At 37.9% G+C, this 24,473-nt stretch overlaps 1 protein-coding gene across 3 annotated transcripts in view; it reads left to right on the top strand.

Annotated features, from left to right (window-relative positions):
- LOC127620568 (uncharacterized protein C1orf21 homolog) overlaps positions 1–22,927 on the top strand; it is a 156,825-nt gene extending 133,898 nt beyond the window's left edge. For 2 of the 3 annotated variants that reach the window (XM_052093723.1, XM_052093722.1), the window contains exons 2-7: positions 5,412–5,459; positions 5,690–5,813; positions 14,513–14,598; positions 16,692–16,762; positions 19,417–19,477; positions 21,196–22,927. In XM_052093723.1, the coding sequence (XP_051949683.1) occupies positions 5,723–5,813; positions 14,513–14,598; positions 16,692–16,762; positions 19,417–19,477; positions 21,196–21,237 (351 nt within the window). In that variant the 5' untranslated portion in view covers positions 5,412–5,459; positions 5,690–5,722 and the 3' untranslated portion in view covers positions 21,238–22,927. The remainder of the gene's footprint in view (positions 1–5,411; positions 5,460–5,689; positions 5,814–14,512; positions 14,599–16,691; positions 16,763–19,416; positions 19,478–21,195) is intronic. The other variant, XM_052093721.1, reaches the window with a different exon arrangement.
- Positions 22,928–24,473: the final 1,546 nt, after the last annotated feature.

Raw genomic sequence — 24,473 nt, forward strand, 5'->3', positions numbered from 1 at the left:
AGATGTCCGGGTACTAAAATAATAATTTTTCTTGAAACATTCTTTTTCTTTGACCCTGACCTCTCTTCACCTTTATCTCTTTGTGTCTCTCCAAGTAGTATTTCTGAGTAAAAGTATCTGAAACTGGCTTTAGTTCCAGCAGTGGGAAAGGGCCTTAAGTCTCATTGCTGCCTTTCATCTCTGTGTTTCTCCCTCAAGGCCCCAATATTCCATTTCTCTAAGTTCCATATCGGATTATGCCTAGTCGAACGCGCTGCCTTTCAAAGTATACTATTTTGGCCCGAATACGAACGTGAACGACTCATATGCACTATGACTACTTTGGTTCAGTCAACGGCAGGTGCATGCCTGAGGACTGTCCACTTGTTGAGCAAATCTGGGCCACGTCCTGAAAGGCCACGCAGACTGATCCGATCAGCAACATTGACAACCGAAGTAAACTTGGGCCTTCGGTCGTTTTGGTCTACACTCCTCCGGTCTTTCTCTCTTTGTTTCTATTCTCATGGCTAGAGAGTTTCTTTCTTATACAATGGTGCTATTATTTCAACATCTCTCCTCCAAACCACCACTCACCACCCTGCTTAAGACATACATAAGAAACAAAAGAGAATGAGGACTTAGTCTTAAGATAACTGAGACAACTCAAGAGCAGTTTTTACTGTGTATGTGTCTTGGCAGGCTTGTCAGCCTGATGATCTCTTTAAACTGGGACAAGGGGTAGAAAGTACTGCCTTTCTGGGTGAGTAAATATTATGGAGGGGGGCTGCTGTCCTGCTTGGTCGGTCACAAGCTTAGATGAATGGATGGATATCACTGGTTGCTCAGAGCTGAGGCTTGTTTTTTGTGTCGTCCTATTGCAGCTGAGATTTGAAGGACTAGTGATCTCCTTCTTATGTTTCTTGCTCTCTCCTGATCAACCTGCTTTTCAAGGTGAACGAATGCTAAGACAGCTCAAAGGCCTGCAGCTTCTTTGAGGGTGTGTACTTATTGCATGTGTGCATTGATTAGTGTGTTTATTTGTAGTAGGTGTGTGATGTTATCTTGCTCTGTTTCATCTTCATGGATGTTCTTTAGAAAGTAGGCTATTCATTTTTTGTCCCCATACATCAGTAAATTATTTGTATTGTCAGAGTTTATTTTTAGGTAAGTAAGATCATCAACATCAAACTATCAACCTTTTAACATCTTTTGTTGGTCCTGGAACAACATTCCTGTCAGAGAATATTAGTCCAAACACAAAACCATGAGCAACCTCTGAAATCAGAGGGAATTATTGGTTGTTAAGAATGGTTTACAAGCCCTTAACACGAGCCCTATGCTTAAACCTAACCTACCCTTTTCCATATCCCTAAAATCAGATTGGTTGATAGGAATATTGTTCCAAGACTATTGATAAAACAGGAATCTGTCCTATTTGACAAAATTCATGTTCACCTTATTGGTTATTGCTTACTGTAATATGCAATTACTTTCCACTGCACTTTTACTCGGATAGTTTTTGTCCAATTTAATTTGTACTAATAGTATTTATTGCACTTCTGGTTAGACCCAAACTGCATTTCGTTGCCTTGTACCCGTACTTGTGTAATGACAATAAAGTTGAATCTAATCTAATCTAATTGGTTATGGTGCGTTTGTTTGAATGCCTTGAGATATGGTTAGGATTGATAGATCTGTTTGTAGGTTGAGCAGGTATAATGCCCATTGAAAGTATTTCAGTGTTTGTGTCTGAAACTATTAGAGAGTGAAAGTGAGTAATGTAAATGTTGTCAGTAGTTAGGTTTAAGCAACTGGTTAAGCCTTGTACTATTGGCACAGTTTCACATCTGGACAATAAGCATCCCATGACACTAATGTGTCTTATGACCTGTATAGAAACACACCAGACATACATATCCAGTCATTGATATAGGCACATATATTTTATGTACACGCACACAGCTTTAGCAGAACATAGACGTCAGCACTCTGTTTGCAAAAGAGAAAGTGTACCAGAAATAAGTGTCCAGATGTGTACCAGCTTCTTGCTTATGTCTCAGTAGTAAGTGGTGTGAACAGACTCTCTGGCTCTGTTAGGTAACATGATGATGAATGAATTAACTAACTTTATTTTTATTTTTTCCCCCCACCATGTTATTAAAGTTATTAAATGAAAATAAATAATTCTCTCATCGTTTACTCACCCTCATGCCATCCCAGATGTGAATGACTTACTTTCTTCAAAAGAAGATTTTTAGAAGAATGTCTCAGCACTGTTGGTCCGTACAATACAAGTGAATATTGATCAGATGTTTGTAGCTCCAAAAATCACATAAAGGAAACATAAAAGTTATCCATATGACTCCTGTGTTTACGTCCATATCTTCAGAAGTGATGTGATAGGTGTGGGTGAGAAACAGAACAATATTTAAGTCCTTTTTACTATAAAGATCCACTTTCACTTTCAGATGTGAACATGAAACTAAAGAGGCAACATATGTGAGTTTTAGATGTAAAAGTGAAAAGTAGAGATTTAAGAGTGAAAAAGGACCTAAATATTTAGATGTTTCTCAAACACACCTATCATATTGCTTCTGAAGATATAGATTTAACCACTGAAGTCATATGGATTACTATTATGCTTCCTTTATGTGATTTTTGAGGTACAAAGGTCTGATCACAATTCACTTGCATTGTACGGACCAACAGAGCGGGGACATTCTTCTAAAAAATCTTAATTTGTGTTCAGCAGAAGAAAGTAATACACATCTGGGATGGCATGAGGGTGAGTAAATGATGAGAGAATTTACATTTTTTGTTGAACTATCCCTTTAATGATCTAGTCTCAATCTGTTTAAAAGAGCGTGCTCCCTATCTACTATTGGTCGAACAAACAGCTAGTTCCCAAATCCGCACCATTGGATGAGCCAATTATGCCAAGTCAGGCTGGTCGGAATGCTCAAATAAACAAAGCAATGTTTTATAGTTCCGCAGACCAAGTGTTTACACTTTTTGCTTTTTCAGGATATCATCTTGCTTACAGTTTCTTAACATATTAAACTGGCATAGAAGATGTGTAGTAACATCTAAAAATTAACACATCTAACAATGGTAGGGTATAGAAAATGGAAAATTATGGAGAGAAGGGAGTGGGGCAAATGATGTGATTTGATCTGTTGCCTGCATGTACCACAGATCAATGTGTTAAGCAGGTGTGCTAAATGCTAGGCTGCGGTTCTTTGGCTGTGTCTTGTTTCGAAGGCTGCATCCTCTGGAGGTTGCATTTGCCGGCCGCATATGTCATCGAGGCTGTCTCGTTTAAAAAAATTGAGTAGGACAATCCGAATGCAGCCTTTGAATGCAGCCTTCTTTCACAGGATGCATGAGGTATATCCTTGGTGTCACTCACAACCCTCAATTCTTTGCTCAACGGAAATTGACATAATTTGTCTAAATAAAATTATGCCAATTTTCTCGAAATATGATGTTCAAACGCAAGTAATGTTAATTCCCATGTTGATGTACCTCAGTAGATGGGTGCAGAGTATATAACATGTATATTATATAATATATATATATATATATATATATATATGTATATTATAGTAATATATAATTTTAATAAATATTATAGACTAAAAGTACACATGTAAAATCTATTTTATTTTCTTTCTACATCATTATAACATTCCCTTCTAAAGGGACTTACTCACGCTTGTTAAAGAGAGGCGTGCTGTCATAGTAACCATATTACGTTCCGTTTCCGTTTGTCTCACGAAGGCAATCTCGTTTAAACAATACTTGTTTAAAGGAGGACACTTTGTATACTGCAGCCTTCAAAGGACGCATCCTACCTATCACACAGCCTTTGAAACGAGACACAACCTTTGTTTGTCTTTGGGCTATAAATGAGCAGACCCCAGACAGAATCAGCAGAATTTTGAGCATTTTCTGTGCTGATTCTATGGAATCAGATTTAAACGTAATGCTGAATATGGCAGTTGTAGGTCTGGTAGTCCCGAATTATAAAATTGTCAAATATAATTGCTGATTTGAAATATGTTTTTTGAACGCAATCTCTTGATCAACCTTTTTGGAGATTTTTGTCTTTCCCCATTCAAGTAAATAGGAGCTGTACTCGTATCCATAGAACATAGCTGCCTGGAGGCATTACAAACATGACCACCAAGTGACCTGACTTGCATTTAAAGGGAATTTGACTAAGCTGAGAGTACTTCACTCTAATTGGGAATATTGTAATTAGCTGACAGCATTTCGAAAGTAGGAATAATATTTAATTCATGGCACACAAGAGGCAGAGGATACCTCAGGTACCTATCCTTACAGACCTAAGATGGTCTAAAACCTAATATTCACTCATCTAAAACCCCTACTGGGGCCAATTACACAGGCGTTTATGGGATGGAGCACCAAACCTCAGCAGCCTTTAGAGGTAAATATTGTTTACTCAAGACTAGCAAGCAGAGAGCGGTCGGGCTTGTGGGTGCACACATACACACTTTCACACACTTTTCTCTCGCCTGTACACCTGGTGCTTTGTCCTGCGCCCTGTGCTGCTAAAGCCAGAGGTTTATCTGTAAACACTGTCCCTCCTGATGACTTCAAACGAGGAAAGAGACGAGGAGGAGGAGTAGCTAGTGCGTTTGATGTTTCTTTCCATTGTTTGTCCTGTCTTATTTTCCTCCCCTCTTTTCTGCATCCGTTCGTCTGCGAGGCAGTGAAACTTGGGTCATCAAGCTGTGTGTGTATTGTATGTGGTTAGATCTGATAGTTAGTTTTATTTGTTTTGTTTATAAAAATAATAGCTTAATTATTATACTACCACAAAAAAAAACATATGCATCACGTTCAGAGCCATGACCTTGTGTTCAATGCGAGTACTATATACAATGCGAGTATATTAGTAGTATATTGAGTTATCATGCACATGGGAGACCCAGGTTTGAGTCCAGCTCAGGCCATGTTCCCCATTCTGATAGTTCACCCAAAAATGAAAATGTCGTCATTATTTACTCACACTCTTGTTGTTCCAAACCCATGACTTTCTTCCATGGAACACAGAAAGTGTTAAGCCGAATCACCATTTACTTTCATCGTATGGAAAAAAAGATGCAACGAAAACGAATGGTGATTAAAGCTAACATTCTGCCTAACATCTCATTTTGTGTTCCAAAGAAGGAAAAATAAAAGTATAGGTTGGGATAACATCATGAGGGTGAGTAAATGCTGCCAGAATTGTATTTTATTAAAATGTTTTTTTTTTTTTGGTGATCATCACTTTGAAGAACTAATTAAGTAAAAAGGTGTATTTCTTGGTAGAAGAAAAATCTGATTTTTTTTGTTCTAGCTATTATTGATCTATCACTAATTTTGATTGTGTTTTGTCTCTGTCTTATGTTGTCTCATGTTAGTTTTGGACCTGGTTCAATTCGGAGGTACACATGTTCTAAATGTCATTCGTAAGTAAAGAAAAAAGAGGAATCTGTAAAACATGTCTGGATCTGTTTAGGCTCAACTCAAATGTGTTTTCTTTTCCTGGTGTCATTAGTGATCAGTAGTATGTAACAGCTACCCATTAGAGAGGACAATGATGCTAACTGTGTGTCCGGTCTGACAGGATGACTTTAAACATGTGCACTGTTCATCCTCGTTGTTGAATATGTTCTCTGTCTCTTTATCTCTCTGTCAGGTGAGATGGTAAGAGGGAGGAAGGAGTGAGGCCATGGGCTGCACCTCGGCTAAGCAGGTGTCGGCTGTGCCCACTGACGAAGAGGGCCGGGGCAAAGCCTACAGCAATGGAGACCTCTTCACTGGTCAGTCTCAAACAAACACACACTACAAAATTTATAGCAGAAAACAAGTCAAGTCAAGTTGTTTTTTATTGTCGTTCAACCATATACAGTTAGTACAGTACACAGTGAAACAAACCACGTTCCTCCAGGACCATGGTGTTACATAAAACAATATAGGACAAACACAGAAATACATGAGACTACACAGACTTAATAAAATACCTATATAAAGTGCACATGCAAACGTGTGCAAAAAGTATGGGACAGTACCATAAATTACTAAACATGAACAGGACAATAGGCACAGTGAGAGATAGTGAGAGACAGTGCAGCGCCGACCAGTACACAGTAGTGCAAAAAAGATGACAGTTTCTAAAAATGCCAAATGTAAACATGACCTGCTATGAGATAGTGTTCTATGGACATAGCAGTTATTGAGGTAGCAGCCAGGTATAAAGTGACAACATGGCAATGTTGACTGCTTTGTGTTATCTATCACTCTGTAAAATGTCCTTAGCCAAAATTACTAAATAATCAAAAGCTTGAGAGTAAGACAGAGCTCCAGTTTGGGACATACTACCACATCATAACATTACATATTTATACAACAATCCCTTGTTCATTGAGTATTGTTTGTTACCTGGAAGTGTTAGCATCTAGCTAAATACCTTTACATTCAAAAACAAAAATTTACTTAAAGATTCAAATATTTAAAAAACTGTGGTGGCAGCTTCGGCCTTGCATTCTTTTGAAATTTTCAACTGTTGAAATTGAAGTTGTTGAAATTGAACCATCACAATCTCTGTCACAAAGTTGTGAAGGTGAAATATTGGCATGAATGCACACTTTTCCACATTCCACTGAAAAATCCAGAGTATTTCATTCAGATACATTTGGCTAATGGATTTTTGTGTGTATTATGATTTGGGATGCACTAATTCTTATCACCCATACTATTTAGGACAGATGGTATGCAAATTTTGACGCAGGTATAGAAATGTTGCTCAGTGTTGTCTCAATTAAAGTTAGTCAGTACTTGATTACATTAGAGCTATGTTCATAATAATGCACTGTACACTGTGCACTTACACTATGCACTCGGCCATCTAGTGCATGAATTTTCATAGGGTAGTATCTTCTCAAATTAAATGTGTTTTGTTTTTTGTTTTTTTAATAAACTGAAACATTTGCTGTTTTCAATGGAAGGAATTGACGTTTCGATCATATAGAAAGACGTCTTAGATTTTGAACATCAGATTGGCATTCAGCAATCATTCAAGACAGTTTCTGCTAAACTTTAAGCAGGGCAAAAACATGTCAACCATTGTACAGCCAGTTAAATTAGTTAATTTATGTCTGAGCAGTGATTGTTTTACAATGTTTTGAGAAGTTGATTACATTCTGGGAATTCTTGGATGCGTCTTTATGGGGACTAATACTGACGTGTTTGCCCTGTGTAAAGACTGTCAGCCACATCTGTGACAACAAGCCTGTGTGTGCTTGAGAGGGAACTCTTATCAGCTGGACTGAGTGAGTCATGCCTGTGAGTGTGTGTTGTGTGAGTTTTGTGAGATTGTGTAAGGTTGTGAATATGTTTTATAGGGTTTAGATAAAAGTGTTCCTTAGCAAGCGACCTGTGCCTGTGAGAGAGTGACAGAGATTATAGGAGATTAAGAATTAGGGGCAAAACAGCAGAAAATCCACACCGGAAGACAAGCCACAGGGGGCTGTCTCCCACCCTCTTTCTCGCTCTCTCTTTCTCCTCCTTCCTGCCATGTTCTCCTCTGTGTCTCAAAGGATTGCGAGCATGTGAGATGGTGGGTAACAGTCTGAGAACTAAAGAGAGTGAGTGACAAACTCCCCTTTTTCCTCCTCTGACATTTATCCCTCCCACTGCATATCTGTCGTTCTTCTCAAGGCCACACTTTCCTTGTTTCCTTCCTTTCTTTGGGTTGGGCTGTCTCCTTTCCATTTCTCCGTCTACATTCCGTCCCTCCCCATTACCCAAACTATTTTTTCTCACTTTCCCTCCCCTCTTTTCATACAGTGTTTTGAACCTTTTCACAACTCTCTCTGGATATGTTTGTAATTGCATACTACCATAATACTCATACTATTTCTGCATGTTTGGTATGCATAAAGTCATTTTTATTTGTATAGCGCCTTTCACAACAAACATTGTTTCAAAGCAGCTTTACAGAAAGTCATGCATTATCAGAAAATGAAATTGTAACATCCATAAGGTCTTAGTCATCATTGTGTAGTTTGATAAAATACGATTGTGAATTGTGTTTAAAAGTAAGTAATTAAATAGTAATTGTATTTAGAAACCCAGTGAGCAAGCTGAAAACTACTGTGGCAAGGAACACAACACTCCGTAAGATGTCTTTGAAGTTCATCGTTGATTAACTGCAGAAGTTCACATAGATGCAATTGTCCTTTGTTAGTTGGCTGATGAATGGTTTTGTTGGCAGTAAATTGATAGTCTATGTATTCCATTATAATAGTGTTATCCATTATTAGACCGAGGTGATGCAGGCAGAGATCAGTGAGGTGCATCGCAGTTCAACCGCAGTTTCGGTGAGGTCTATCCGAAGTCCAAGGTTCAGGCAGTGGAATATGAAGTATCCCATGTCTTATGTTTGGAGTTGGCATCAGTTCATCCTTTGAAGTCCATTGTAATAGACTGAACTGATGTTTGGCTTGCACAACTCTAGCTCGACATGATTATTTCCAGTGATTTGCAGTGTGACGAATTAACCAGATGTAATGTATATTAGTCTATTTGGGTAGACATCATATTTAACTTCATGCAATTGAAAACGAGGCTGTGAGGGATATATGTACAGTAGGTTGCATGGGTTGTAATTTTTTATATATTGGTGTTACAAACGTTCAGTTGACACAACATTGAAAATACGTCTTTTTAATTAAAAGTGACAAATTTTTTTTTATATGTGAACTACGATTTTAGGACCTATTAAATGGAATTTACGTCTCTCCCTCACAGCCTCTTTAGGTCAAATTAAAGGGGTTTGTTCACCCAAATTGTATGTCATATATTCATCCTCATGTTGTTCCAAACCTGTTTTGACTTTGGTCATGTCCAGACTAATTCATTTTCTTTTGAAAACGCATTGATTTTGCTATGTTTACACCTCTCATCCACTGTGGAACAGCATTTTCCAAGCAAAATAACCATATTTATTTCCAAGATGAAACTGGATGTTACTCACTGAAATAAGCGACCACCATAATGAGGTCATGTGACAGTGTGTCATACCTCTGTTAAAACATTTATCATAGCAAATGCATCTTTTTTATATATATATTTGTACAAAACAAAAATAGGCAGTATACATAATATGCTATGCAATAATAAGCAGTATGATAGTATTCCATTCCTTGGTTTCTCCGTCATCTTCCTCATCTTGAGGGATTTTTAGGATATGGCCTTCTATCCCATTTCTTCTTATTTTCTGTCTATTTCATTCTGTGTGCGTGTGTGTGTGTGTGTGTGTGTGTGTTTGTTTGTTTGACCTATAGGGTCATGTGGCAAATCTGGTAATCTGTGAGTGAACTGGAGTGCTCGGCAACAGATTGATGAGTATTATATTCACCAGATAGAATGGAAAGCGAATGGAGCAGTGACCTGGTTACTGTGGATTATTTCTAACTTCCCTCTCTTCTTTCTTCTATCTGTCTCTCTCTTTCCCCATCTTTTTATCTCTTCCTGCTGCAAGCCTGATGCCCTTCTTTCCACTGCCCTTCCTGGTTGTCAGTCAAACATCTCTATCAATAGAAACAGAGGGAGACAGTTCTTGCCCCTCTCTCTCTCGAACTCGCAGATCTCGTCCTGACTGGATTAGTGCCAACAGACTGTTTACTAGTGAAACTGTGTCAGTTTTCAGGCAGTGAAAATGTGTGTGTTTGTGTGTGTCCTCATCTGTGACTCAGTGCTTAAGTCAATCCACACATACAATATCCTGCACACACAATGAAAGGAAAGGCACAGCTGCCCTAAAATAAACAATAGGGGCAGCAGGCGGAGAATATGCTGTCTGATTACATGTGATCTGAAGTGAGCTGTTGAGATTGGTGTGTGTGTGTGTGTGTGTGTGTGTGTGTGAGTGTGTTCTGTGCCAGTCTAAAGGGGTGTTCACACATGCAGCGATCTCTACAGCGACAAATTAAACGGAAGTCATTGACATTCAATGAGAGCAACATGAGTAGTGGTGACTGTTGGCAATATATCAATAAATTAAGAAAACTCTAAAGGTAAAGTGTGTAATTTCTGTTGCACTAGCATCACTAAACAGAATTATTGTTTTTAAACAGGTTTACCAAACACTCCCAGCATCTTCCATTGGATGGAAAACAGATGGTCCCACCCCAAACTCACGCCACTGCCTATGTCAGGCAAAATTCTTAAACAACAGAGTTTTAATTGCATTAGTGTTTACACTTGTTTTTCTTTTGAAGAATGGCTTACTTATAGTTGTCTCAGCATCTTAAAGATATATTCCGGGTTCAGTACAAGTTAAACTCAATCGATAGCATTTGTGGCGTACTGTTTATTTCTACAAAAATACATTTCCACTTGTCCCTCCTTTATTTTTTAAAACTGAAGTGTGCAACTTTTTCTGTGGTAAAATTCTTTCTCTTATCTCTCCTTAATATCCTGAGACAACTGTAAGTTAACCTTAAAAAAAACTGTAAACTCTGTTATGTTTGTTTTGAACGACCCATCCATACTGACACAATAACATGTAACTCAACCAATGGCATAGTTGGGGGTGGGACTATCTGTTTGTTTGATCTACAAAAGACGTGTGTGTATTTAAAAAGTCGTTTGAAAACAAACTTTTATTTTTACAGTTCCGTTTAATGGCGCTAGTGGCCCAGAAAGTATGCACTTTCAGCTTCAAAAAAGCACAAATCGAGGTTACAGTAAGGTACTTACAATGAAAGTGATTGGGGCCAATTTGTGAAAATGTGAAGCTTATAATTTTATAAAAGCAATTATATTAATTCATCTGTAAAAACTTGTGTATTATTTGAGCTGTAAAATTGTTTGAATTGTCTTTTTCGTGGGATTACAGGGTTTATGGTGTTATGTCATAATTATAAGTTAGAAAGTTGGATACAACGTTACTCGGGAAAAGGTTTGTAATCGAAATCATCACACAAAAATCTTGTTAATATGCATATTGTTTACTACTTGTCTTGATACAGTGAGTATTTAAACGTTTACAGGTTGGCCCCATTTGTTTGCATTAAGTGCCTTTTTTTAAAGAAAGGGAGGGATGAGTCGAAATACATTTTTGTGGTAATCAACATTATGCCACAAATACAGTCGATTGAGCTTAACTTGTATTGAACCCGGAATATTCCTTTAAGCTAGGATAAGCGTGGATATTTTAACATCCAAAAGAAGTGTATATGTCACCTTTTAACTTGATATAAATGATTTATTTGCAATTCATGTATTGTTAATCATTCATCTTGTTTATATATCATGATGGATTATGCACGATCACTTTCTCCTCCAGAATGTGAATTATTAGTGGTAAGAAAACATTTTCCTTGTCAAATTAGAAGAACATCTTAATTTTAGTGACAACTTTTAAAAAGCTATGGCCAGTTGTTTAACCCAGCAATAACATTAGTGCATCCAACAGTACGAATGCCCATTATCAACAACAATACAGGCACTCTGTGACCTCCAGTGATTAAAATTACTGTACAGTATGTGTGAACAGGGCATGAGAGGGTGTGTGTGTGTACATAAGGCTTGTAGTAGGAGGCTCTGGTGGATACAGTAACCTGCCAGTTTCCCCAAGGTGACTGTTTAGCTAATGTTTTTAACAGCAATGGCGTACAGTAGTAGGGTAAGAGATCATCTCAGTGACAACGTGTCATCTGAGTTTTAGAGCTATGACTTCAGATGTTACTGTTTTAACAACTGATCTTTTATCAGAGGTTTGGTATCGGTCGTGTCTCAAAGGCAGAGAAAAACATGTCGACATGTTTTTATTATTATTATGGGTTCAGCTTTGGTTTCGCAACTCTTCTCTTTTCTACCACAATGCTAACAACTAATCTTCCATATACTGTCAAAGAGAGAGCGAGGGAGATTGACAAACTACCCTCCTTCGCAGTGGACTCGCTGTGTTAACAGACACCCACTTACAAAATAGCTCCAGGGCAGATCTTCTCTACAGTGATTCTAAAAGTACAGCAGCCCACTCATGTTCCAAAGACATGCCACTCACAGCACTGAACACATCAGAAATTAGGCCAGGATTCTTTGTCCGATTTCCATTTTAGACAAATAAGCAGCCAAACAGCTAAATTACCTGGTCTACAAAAAAAAGTTTTGCCATCAGTGGCAATAAAGATAAGAATGTTTATTCAAGCTGTGGCTGATGTATGGCTAAATATAGCTTAAAAAATATCTTTTGTAAAAGCTGTAAGTAAATTTCACAAGACCCTAAACGATTTTTTTATTTTGAGTCTAAATTTTCCCAATAGTTTTTCGTGTGTAAAACAACTGCTCTGAATCATTTGCACGCTTCCCACACAGTCTGAATCGTTCAGAGTGAATTGCAAACTAATTCAGACCATTTTGACAACCCGTTTTAGCAATTAATTGAAAAGAACTGACCCAAAAGAGTGATTTGTTTGCACATCTGACATCGCTAGTTCTATAAGAAAATACTCTGGATGATTGGAATAAATACGAAATTAGAGATATTTAGATAATTTGGCGTAAGCCCATTCTACAGTTCAGCACTCAGATACTTGCACAAACCATCAAATCCTGCCGAAAGTTGATAACGGCAGGGGAGAAGAGCTTATGCTGCGTTCCATTCAACAGAATTCCAACTGGGAAACAGTCAAACACATGCTAAGCTAATGGGAGTGTGGCAGTTTTGTTTCCTTACATGTCATTTTCCAAGCATCTGGCAATGGAATGCCTTTATGGTCGGAGATCTGAGATATCAAGTAGGAATATCCCACAACTGAGTTGAATGGAACACAGCATTACCCCTACAACAGGATGGGACCTAAACAGGTGGTGATAGGGTGGAGGGGGGTGAAAACAATGAGGTGATGAAAGGCAGCTGTGTGAGCATATAAAGCAGAGGCTATTGATTGGATGAGATAGCTGATTGAATGAAAGTGTAAAGATCACAAAAATCGTGTTAACACGCATATTGTTTACATCTTGTGGCTATATGACTTTGTGCTCTCATAATCATGAGTCATGACACAAGGAGTGGGCGTAAACCTGGTATTAATACCTGGGCGCAAATTCAGGGTCTTTACTAAATTAAATGTACAAATAAAAAGCTCATTAAATGGATCTTAATTAAAACAATTCTTCTTCCTCCTATCTGTCAGCTCATAAAGGTCACCATCATGCTGTTATCATTAATTAACTAATTGAAAAATCTCTCCATTAGAGTACCTTTCATCTTTTAGACAGAAATCACTTGTCTGGGGCATACTAAACTGACAAAATGTCACTCTCTCCTGGGCAACCAAATCCAAGATCAGCCATTTTCTTTGAGAGACATGTTTCTCGAAAGATTCTCTCCCTGAAATTAGGAAATAGATTAGGAAGGAGATATACTTCAGATCTCCTTTTTTTAGTAATGATATTCCCTTATGTGTGTGTGTGCTTGTGTGAGAATGTGTTCGTGTGGGAGATGTATGCGTGTGAATGTATGGGTCTCTTTGGGGCCTAGGCCTGTTTTGTGAAACAAACCAAAGCCAAATCAATTAGATTACATTTAATTTGTGAGTAATATTTCTCTTGGTTTGTCTTTTCTCTTGGCTATGTGTGTGTTTGTCAGCATGTTGGAGCGTGGTCTTTTGTGCAGAGACATGTTTACATTCCTCGAGCAATGAAAGACTGGTTGTGTAGTTCTCTCTCTTTTCCTTTTCTTGCTTTTTTGTGCTTGTGTGGATGGGCTGTGAGTCACATTCACAGGCTGCCCACTCCAGCTGTCATGATGGTAACTGACAGGGACATCACCGCCAGAAAGTGAGAGAAAGACCGATAGAGGCAAAGATAAACAGAGATTGATTGGACTGCTGTCGCTTCACATGCTGATTTTTAGACTGAGAAAAAGACTTTTATATATGTGTGGGTGTGTATACGTGTGTACAGTATGTGCTATAAGGAAGTGATTGTATATCTGTTGGTAATCTCTGATAGCTGTGAAAGGGCAAAATCCAAAGCGTTTATCTGTTAAAGCCTGGTTGAAGGTGTTTCTGTGTGTTATCATGTGGGGAGGCTAGCATAAAGATTTGGCTATACTTGTGAAGGGCCAAATTTGTGAAACACATCTTTCTTTGCTGGTCCTCACTATTTGAAATTGGTCATAAATCGTCCAAATTATGTTTTAGTCAAATGAAGTTTTAAACTTTAGTAATTATAATTAGCTTTATGATTATAGAAAAACAATTGAAGCCTATGGTATGTCCCCTTTGAAGTGTAAGTGTATGTGTGTGGGGATATTCATGATTAGCAGGATCTCATTTTCTACAGTTTCTCTTCTCCATAAGTGCATTCCATCATGTGTGTGTGTGGAGGGATATTCACGATTAGCATGTTCTCATTTTCTACAGTTTCTCTACTCCATAAGTGCATTCCATCACTTCTGTTAACACTCACCAATGCTCTAATCTGTTTTTATCTCCACCACTAGATGAATATAAGATGAAGGGAGTGGAGGAGGTGAAGTACATGCGTGGAGAAGAGGACAGGGTGAATGCACGCAACCAGGAGAACCTGGTGAGATACTCGCATACCTGAGAAACTGTCTTCCAAAAATGTTTCCTGTGGCATTATGTCCTCAGTTGTGTGCACACACTGCCTGGGGAGAAAAATGTTTTTTTTTTTTACTTATACATTTGTATGTGTGCAGTACACACGAGTGCAGACATGCTTGGAATGTGGGAGAGGGAAATTCTGACACATTTCCCGTCACTGACTCTTGATCTTATTTGTAGACAATCATATTAGCAGCACATTTTTATTTTTTACATTTGTTTTGTACTTGCACACAATCAAACCTCTCAGATGTCTGGAAGTGTCTGGACTGATGTTTTGCTCAATCAGGAAACTTTGTCAACTAAAAGAGATTAAAAAGGCAATTTTTACAGCTTGCATTGGTTTCTGAGCAATTACCTTTATTATTACTTAGCAATTGCTATAATTAGCAATTACTATTATTATTATTATTATTATTATTATTATTATTATTATGAGACCATTTTCCACCCTCTCTCTGACTCATAAAATTAAACAGACTGTTTTTGCTACTGCACCTGTAAGACCTCAATATGTTTAAAAGGATAGTGCATCCAAAAATAACATGAATTATTTACTCACCCTCATGTCATCCCAGATGGTTGGAAGAATATTTAACCTCTGTAGGTACTTTCAATGCATGTGAATGGTGACCAGACCTTTTATAGCTCCAAAAATCACATAAAGGAATCTGAATTGATTGCGTCATTATTAGCCTTCAGGTTTACAGCACAAAATAAAAACAGAATTTAGATGACAATTTTTTTATTTTATTAAAAATGTTTCTATTTGTCCAGCAAACTTTATAATTCCCGGACATAGGCTGTCATCAAATTTTTTTTAGTGGTAAATCTGCTGCACAGTACACATAGCAGATCGTTATATTGTGGCATAAAATGCTATGATAAGTCAGGGACAATATCTTTTAGCAAAAAGAAGGCACATTTGCTTAAAATGAAATTAATGAAGATTGGTGTCCTTCACATTTTATTATGTAGTCACCAATTAATAAAACCAATAAGGCACTTTAGGCCATTCTAAATTGTGAATATAATCACGGCTGAAAGGGGAACTCGGCTCTGCGTCATGCCTAACAACACCCTTTAGTCATGATTACATTAACTATATATCTCTGGAATACTCGTTTCTGATTGGATATTTCTGAATTAATGCAGCACATCCAGGGATAAAATGATATTAGACCAGTCATTCAGGTATTGTGAGTCATCTATCCTATTTCTCGTATCACTCTGTGATCTCTACAAGTAAGCTAATAAAATAACTTCAAAACAATATTTCATGTCCGTTTACTTATTTAGCAAGTAGTCTTGTAATATGTGGGATCACAAGTAGTCATTTTCACAACATAAACACCAATATGTTCATCAGAAGCAGAGGTGAAATTCAGGGTTTCTGGAGACTGCAGTCTCTTCTGAGATCGTAACATAATTTCAATACAAATAAATATATCCGGTCTATTTATTTATTTATTTGATAGGTAGCCATGTAATAAGTGGGATAATGTACAGTCAGCCAGTATAAGCCCCTTCAGTGCGATACAAGACCCCCTCCGCTCAGCGTCAATATTTATTTTGTGATAATGACTGGCTGACAGTACCTTGCTGAAATGCCTTCACTACCTTGTTTTTTAAATAATACATCAAACTCTTCAATTTCAAAAGAGCAAGAAATCCTCTATTTTCCATGAAATGTCCCCTTTAAACTGCCAAGCCTAATGAAGTTACAGATAGAGCAGGTGTTCAGATACCCATGTTCATATAGAGCGGGTTAGAGGAGAATAGAGAGGCAGTGAAAGAGAGGGCAGCCCTCTTTCTCTCTCCCTCTCACAGTCTCTCTCAGCAGGGCAGCGTTCTCATTAGCAGTGGCCAGAGCAGGTCACTCCCAGGGCCTCTGTATTACACTGTGCTCCTGGCAGAGAAGCTGGTTTTGGACCAGGTCCAGGAGCCGGAGGGTCCGACGCACGGGAGGGCCACCAGGGAAGGGGGGTGGAGGATGAATTGGCTTTGCTGTGAATGGTAGTAAGTGAAAATGTGTTCTTTCTGGGTGTGTTTCAGGAGAAAAGCTCAACACAGTACAGGACCAAACAGAACAAAGAGGTGCCTGGGCCCAGCGCCAACAAGACGATGTGAGTGGGTTTCTAAATGTGTCTTTCTGTTTACAGCATGCATGCATTTCTGTTTATTTTGTGTGAGTGTGTGTGTGGATGAGGGCATTTCAGTTCTTGTTCTGTTGAAAATGTGCCACACGTCTGTAAATTGTGTTTGGTTTGTTTTGCTGTGTGGCTTGCCTTATCACCTCTGGGATCTTTTGCATCTTCTCACAGATCATTTGCATTTTCTATTTGAATTGAATCTGCCATATGTTTTGCTACTTATTGTATGTAAACGTGATGTGTTTACTGTCTTCGGATATTATTTATAGTTTCAATGTTCTTAATGGGCATAACTGACAAATTTTATACTAGACACAATAACAGAAAAAGTTATAATAACATTGAATAAATTGAAAATAATACAATTTTAAAAAAGGGTAACATTTAAATAATTTGCCAAGTCATTAAAGTAATAGTTAACTCAGTCATCATTTGTTCACCCTCGTGTTTCAAACCTATTTGATTTTCTTACTCAAACCAATCACAGACATGTCCATTGAGCAATGAAATGACAATGGCGAATCAGAAGCTTAAATGAATCTATGAAATATCTACCGAACGTGATGTGCATGTTGTGAACAGTCTCTTCATCTCTGTTCGTGGTGGCAAATGAAAATGAATGCTAAAAAACCTTGCCTATTACTCGAGAAGAATCTTTAGAACAAAAGCCAAAAGCATAGTTGGTAATTTTGAATTATTTTTGATTTTTTTATGTATTTTTATTTTTTTACTCTCATGCCATCCCAGATGTGTATGACTGACTTTCTTCTGCTTAACACAAACAAAGATTTTTAGAAGAATATCTCAGCTCTGTAGGTCCATACAATGCAAGTAAATGGTGGCCAAATTTTGAAGGTCCATAAAAGTAATCCATGAGACTGTAGTGGTTAAATGATAGGTGTGGGTGAGAAACAGATCAATAATTAAGTCATTTTCACTTCCACTTCTTGTGGATCATGTCTTTATAGCCACTTACTGGGCAGGGGGGGACAATTTATAGTGAAAAATGAATACCAGTCACAAAAGAGGAAAACATAAGCGAATCATCTTAAGGAGACAGTGGTACGAAAAGTGCCATATTTATAATGTTTCACTAGCATCAGAATATTATTCAAAACAGATTCAAGTGCAACACATTTTTTTTTAAGTGACTGGTTAAGTGCTCTTTGAAAAGATGTGTTTTTAGAAGACAGAAAGTGAGTCAGCTTCATGGATAGAGTTGGGAAGGTCATTCCGCTAACGTTCAGGAAAGTGTTTTGGTGTTCTTTGTGTTGGTACAACAAGGTGACGTTCCGTAGCCGACGGCAGGCTTCTAGTGGGCTTCTAGTGGGCGCATATCTCTGCAGAGATTATTTTAGGTATGCTGGAGCAGACCCAGTGACTGTTCTGTATGCCACCATCAGAGCCTTGAATTTGATACGTGCATTAATCGGCAGCCAGTGTAGAGAGACAAAGAGTGGTGTAACATGTGTTCTTTGGTTCATTAAAGACCAGACGTGATGCTGCATTCTGGATAATTTGCGGAGGTCTAATTGCACATGCAGGGAGGCCTGCAATGAGAGCGTTACAGTAGTCCAAATTATGACAGAAATTAGATTTTATGGTGAATTTTCCTTTTAAAAACATCATGTAAGGCTTATCTGCGCAGAAGATCATGTAAGGCTTATCTGCACGGTGGTGCAGTGGTTAGCACTGTCGCCTCACAGCAAGAAGGTCGTGGGTTCAAACCCTGGTTGCCCCGGCCTTTCTGTGTGGAGTTTGCATGTTCTCCCCGTGTCTGCGTGGGTTCTCTCCGGGTACTCCGGCTTCCTCCCACCATCCAAAAGACATGCAGGCTAGGTTAATTGGTGTCTCCAAAAAAATTGCCCTAGGTGTGGATGTGGATGTGGAGGTGAGTGTGAGTGTATGTCTGTCTATGTGTGGCCCTGCGATGGACTGGCACCTGTCCAGGGTGTCCCCCCGCCTTTTGCCCAATGTTAGCTGGGATAGGCTCCAGCCCCCCGCGACCCTGTACACAGGATAAGCGGTTGACGATGGATGGATGGATGGATGGATGTATATGAAAGTATATTGTTTCATGGCATGGCAAGTTTTAAGACATTTCTGACTGTTTTAATATAGGTTACTTCTGTTAAGCATTAATATAATATAATAACTTTAATGAAATACATTTTCACAGGGCATTTATTAACATTGCAAATACATTGTTGCACAGAATAAAAGCAATGTGATTATCAAAACATCTAGATATATACATTTATTTTGCTTTGTGCTAATGTTTGCATATGTGAGAGTGTTTATGTGAATTTGGGGTTATGTTCTTTTTGAGCGAACAGCCAATTATTGTTTTATGTGTGTGTTGATAGAGTAATGCTCAGTTAATTGTGTGTGTGTGTGTGTGTGTGTGTGTGTGTGTGTGTGTGTGTGTGTGTGTGTGTGTGTGTGTGTGTGTGCGCGCAGAGGCAAAGCTTTATGATCCTTGCTGTAATGTCTCTTTAAAAAATATTTTGTGTGTGTCTGTGTGTGTGATCTCTATGCTTGTTGTAATGGAAAATTGGAGTGTATTTTTTCTTCCCTTCTCCTGCCCCCACTAACTTCCTCTATTTCTCCCTCTCTCTCTCTCTTAGCATACATACGTCAGAGAGTCAGCAGGAGTTCTTCAGAATGCTGGATGAGAAGATTGAGAAGGTGAGGGAGGGAGAAAAAGGAGGAGGCACATAAAGTAAAGGAGGCAGCTGATGGGTTTGAAATTTTAAAGGGCCAGTGTACACCATGAAACCACCTTTCTGAGAAAAGCTCATTTATCTAGACATTTAAAGGACTGTCTTGTCCTTTCGCCTTCTGCATTGCCTGTCTGGTGTCTTTTTTTCTTTTTCCCTAACTTCCCTCTTTCTCTCTCCCTCCCATATCTGTATTTGTGTGGCCTTTTGAAGTATGGGATAAATTGGTCAGAAATGTATAAAAAATGTAACTTGTTTCTGTTTTTGAATTGTTTAAAATAGAAAAAATCCCACTCACTGTGGCAGCTTACAAATCTTTATATAATCAGAACATTCAAAAAAAATCTTTAGGCATTAGTTGTTATTTTTTAAATGAGGGTTTGTTTAACCATTTATTCCTTTTTCACATGTAGTTTTAAATGGATAGTTTACCCAAAAATGGAAATTCTCGCATTTACTCCTTATGGTGTCTCAAACTTGTATGACTTTCTTTCTTCTGCACAACACAAACAAAGATATGTTATACAAGGTATGATGTGTTTTTGTCTATACAATGCAAGTCAATGGGGCCAAAACCTTCAAGCGCAAAAAAGGACACAAAAAGTAGAGCTGTCAAAATGCTTTAACGCATCTGATTAATTAAAAATGTTTTATGCGTTAATTATTCTTAATCACGGTTAATGCATTTACAGTTAATAAAGCATAAACCAGTATAAACACTGGTTGGCGTAGGGAGGAATCTTTGATGTGTCCTCCCGGAGTTATTACACTGACACACACATCACAAAACACACACACAACAGCCCTGTCAGTGATCATTTGATGGGGAATGGACATCTTAATGCTGTTTGTTGTACAAATCAAGTCCAGATGGGACTTGTAACAGAAATCAAGTACTTTGCCGCCTCCATAAGGCGCAATTTAATTACCACACGAAAATGCAGTATGAGACGTTGTTTGCAAGTGCTTTTCATGTGGCGTTCAACGCGGCACTAAATGGTGGCGTTGAAGCCCTGACACGAATTTTGGATGCGGTTGCAAAATTACTGTAGCAAAACGGATAGCCACGGTCTGTGGAGGATGAGAGTTTAGAGATTTAATCCCAATTGCAATGAATACTGAACCTTGCATAGTTCTTTCAATTAGTCATCCTCCCACTTAGACTTTGCTAAACATTACTTGAATTGGTGCTATTTTAGTGCATTTCTATCTTTATACCATGGAAGTCTTTGTTTGGAAAATGTTAAAAAAAATAATTATTGTTACATTTTGTTTTGTTTTCTTTCCTAAGAAGGAAATAAGTGCATTTTGACAGGAAAATTTGTATATATAGAATTGAATTTTCAGCACTTTCAAAATATGCAATTAATCACGAGTAACTATGAACAATGCAATTTAATCACGATTACAAATTTTAATCAACTGACAGCACTAATAAAAAGGTAATCCATAGGACTTGAATGGTTTAATACATGATTTATGAAGGGATACAGTTGTTTTTTGGTGAGAAACGGACCAAAATGTAAATCCTTTTTCACTATAAATCTTGACATCTGCAGTCTCCATGGTCCATTCATGAAAAAAGCTGTTTGGTCAGTTTCTCACCCAAAACTGATCATTTTGTATATTTTGAACCCTATTGACTTGCTTCTTCACTTTATCTTTCTCTCTTTCTTTATTCCCTAGGGGCGGGACTACTCCTCGGAGGAAGAGGAAGATGTGACATAGCAAAGAGGTCTCGATGAATGACAAAGATGGAAAGAGAGTGAGAGTGGACTCAAATCAGTGTTTTCTATGTCTGTAATACTTTATCAGTTGAGAGTATGTGTGTGAGAGTGTGTCTGAGTGTTTGTTTGTGAGAGTGAAAGCAAGCAGGACTATTTCACATCAGCTGTTGCACCCTTGACCCCTCTCCTCTCTTGGGGATGCCCTGCTTGGAGATCTAGATGGTTGGATGAAGAAGTAACAACTTGATTGACGTTTTATCGACACACACTCACTCTGATGTGATATTGGGACCTTGTCCTCTCCTATCCTCTCCTTCTCTGTCATCTTACAGCCAGCATTGAACAGCTCCCTTCCTCCTCAGCTGTGACAGAGGTCCTCAACTAGCCATCTGAGAGAGAGAGAGAGAGAGAGAGAGAGAGATGAAAGGATATGGAGAGAAGAAAGATGCCATGCCCGTCCCAGGCCTTGTTTAAGTGGCAGGCTTAGAGAAACACTGACATATGGAGGAAAGGGAGGAGAGCCTACCAACACATCCTCTGGAGATAGTGGAAGATGAATGCAGAGATGGAGTGTTGTGAAGGTTTTCTTGTTGGAAGGGGAAATGAAAAAGAGCTATTTTATTAAAAGCGATTATATGAACTAATTTTGATATTTTGATAAGAGCAACGTGTGGCCCAGTTTTTTTTGCAAAACTGATATGGACTCCTGCCTTTTGAAGGACACCCCATTCCTTTTTGTTTTTTAGCTTATTGAATAGATCAGTGCCCTCAAACTAGTGCTGTAAAGGTCAGGGCTGTGCGGTGATCCCATAACACTCTTGCACACACACATACACACACACTCAAAGACTTGAAGCTAAAATATATTACAACACAAACAAGTTCTGTGTGTGTCTCACTTTCTGTTTGTATACACTGCTATTATTTTTCAAGTTCTCATAAATGGGCGGAAATAAGGGCAGTCTGCACACACACACATACTCACACACACACAAATATAACAATTTATAGCCTTATAACTCTCATATCCATATTGACGTTTTATGCTGCTCTGTTAATACAGGTAATGGGACTGTGATGAGTGTAGCAGAGAGCTAGGATTGTCTAAATGTTGTTTGTGTGTAAACCAGGTCTGTGTTTGCTAATCTGTGTCAGAGTCAGGTCTGACTGTGTTAATCTTTGTTGACGGGATGTCTGGATCTGAGAAGGGTTTGCTAATTGTTAGCCTAAAGGTGTTCGTCGTAGCCCTGTTTCTGTTTAGCTGCAGTTTTCACTTATTTTTTGTTGTTGTTGTTGCCATAATTCCCTCTCTGTTCCTCACCCTGCCTATTTCACTCAGTAGTATTTAAGCGTTCAGGCTAAACTGCGCCGCCTCCGACAGGAGACCATCGGGCCAGTATGAGATAGGGTGGGGTCACTCCTGCGACAGCGCTGGCAATGCATCCATCATCATGGTTACTGGATTGAATCCTTTTTACATGTTTATTTTTAATATGTTTTCTTTTTCTATTAAAAAAAAATAAGACACATGAGCTGTTGGTTTCTGTTTCTGAGTGCTTTCTTAATGTTTAATTGTTTAGCGTGTGCGCGCGCGTGTTACTGACATTGATTTCCGTTCCAGCGTCATGTTTACTGTTGGTGGTCTGACTCATAACGTTAAAAATACTTAAATGGTTTCTGAGGTCGAATTTCAAATGCAGAGATGTTAACTACATTTACACGATGGGTTAAAATATGAAACCCTACAAATAAATACATAAATTGTAGAAACAGCTGTCCAACGTATCACGTCTTTGCTAAGATTCTAGATAGAAGAGGCATTTAGAATTGTCGTCAATCCAGCAACAAGGGGTGAAAGCGCCTGAATCTTAATTGAGCGCACTTGTTGATGTTTGTCTCCATCTGCAGGTTGAAGAACGAAACTACACCAGAAATGTCAACAAACCGGTAACGCTTAGAGCAATGTACACCAGGGTCTAAAAACGGTTCAAGGAACGAAAACCGAAAACGAATTATTATTATTTTGTTTGTTTTTTTTGTTGCAGAATGTAACCGAAAACAGGAGCAACGTCCCTTTCAATTGTTCCAGAGTGAAAATGTTATTTTTTAAATGCATATAACCAGTTTTATTTTCATGTAACCAAAGATGGTTTATCACAGTACAAAAAATGGGACTGTTTTTAGTAGAACATGATATGCATTTGCTTTGATACTGAAGGAAACAGCTGCATCACACATTTCTTTGCCTATTTGAAAGTTGTGGATGTAACCTTCTGTGACCTGCTGAAAACCTTTTTGGCAACTATATATAATTACATATACTACATATACATGCATGATTAATTCAGATACAAGGGAAAATATAGAGGTAAAAAGAACATTTCTTAGTTGTTTCCAAGTTTTCACTGAATTGCCGTTAGGTACAATGCATTAATACAGATTTGATGCTGCTGTGGTTTTGACTGAGAAGCAGATCTATAATTAAAACAAATGATTAAAAAAATTATTAAACAATTATAAAATAAAATAAAACGCATAAGATGACTTTTAGTCCAAACATACCCACGCAGTTATGCAGGAGAGAGAGATTTAGTCTTATTCTTTTAGATGGCCATATATATATATATATATATATATATATATATATATATATATATATATACAGTATATATTTGAAATATTTTGGGGATATATTTAATATAAAGAATACATTTATTTAAAATATGTTTTTTTTTTATAGAATACTGTGTACTATGCCTGTTCTGAATTCTATGCTAATAATCCCCAAGATTACAAATAATAATAATTGCCTATAATTTTGCTTATTTTTTGTGATGCCCTCATGAAGTCCCTTATTCTGAGCTTGTTTTTCCAGACCATGTCGCTTGTTTGTCTTGTGAGATCTGGCAACACTGCAACTGGTATATCACCCACCCATAGCACAGAGTACTGCCATTTTAAAAAGAACATTATTAACCATGGTTTTATTTTGTTCTAACCAGTTACCAATTGGAAAGGAGGCTATGGAGGCTATGGAATGCCGGAACTGCAACAAAATAATATATTACTGCTCAGAACGAACCAACATTAAAAACATTTACTTTTATTCCCTGACTAAATCCATTAGCATTCAAACATGGGAAACATCTTTGTCACAATATTTCATTATGTAAATCCAAATTTAAATAGTAAAATTTTAGTCATTTCAGATATGGAAAATACAGGGTTCAAATGTCT

Source organism: Xyrauchen texanus, chromosome 27 (assembly GCF_025860055.1).
Source record: "Xyrauchen texanus isolate HMW12.3.18 chromosome 27, RBS_HiC_50CHRs, whole genome shotgun sequence".
Lineage (NCBI taxonomy): Eukaryota > Metazoa > Chordata > Actinopteri > Cypriniformes > Catostomidae > Xyrauchen > Xyrauchen texanus.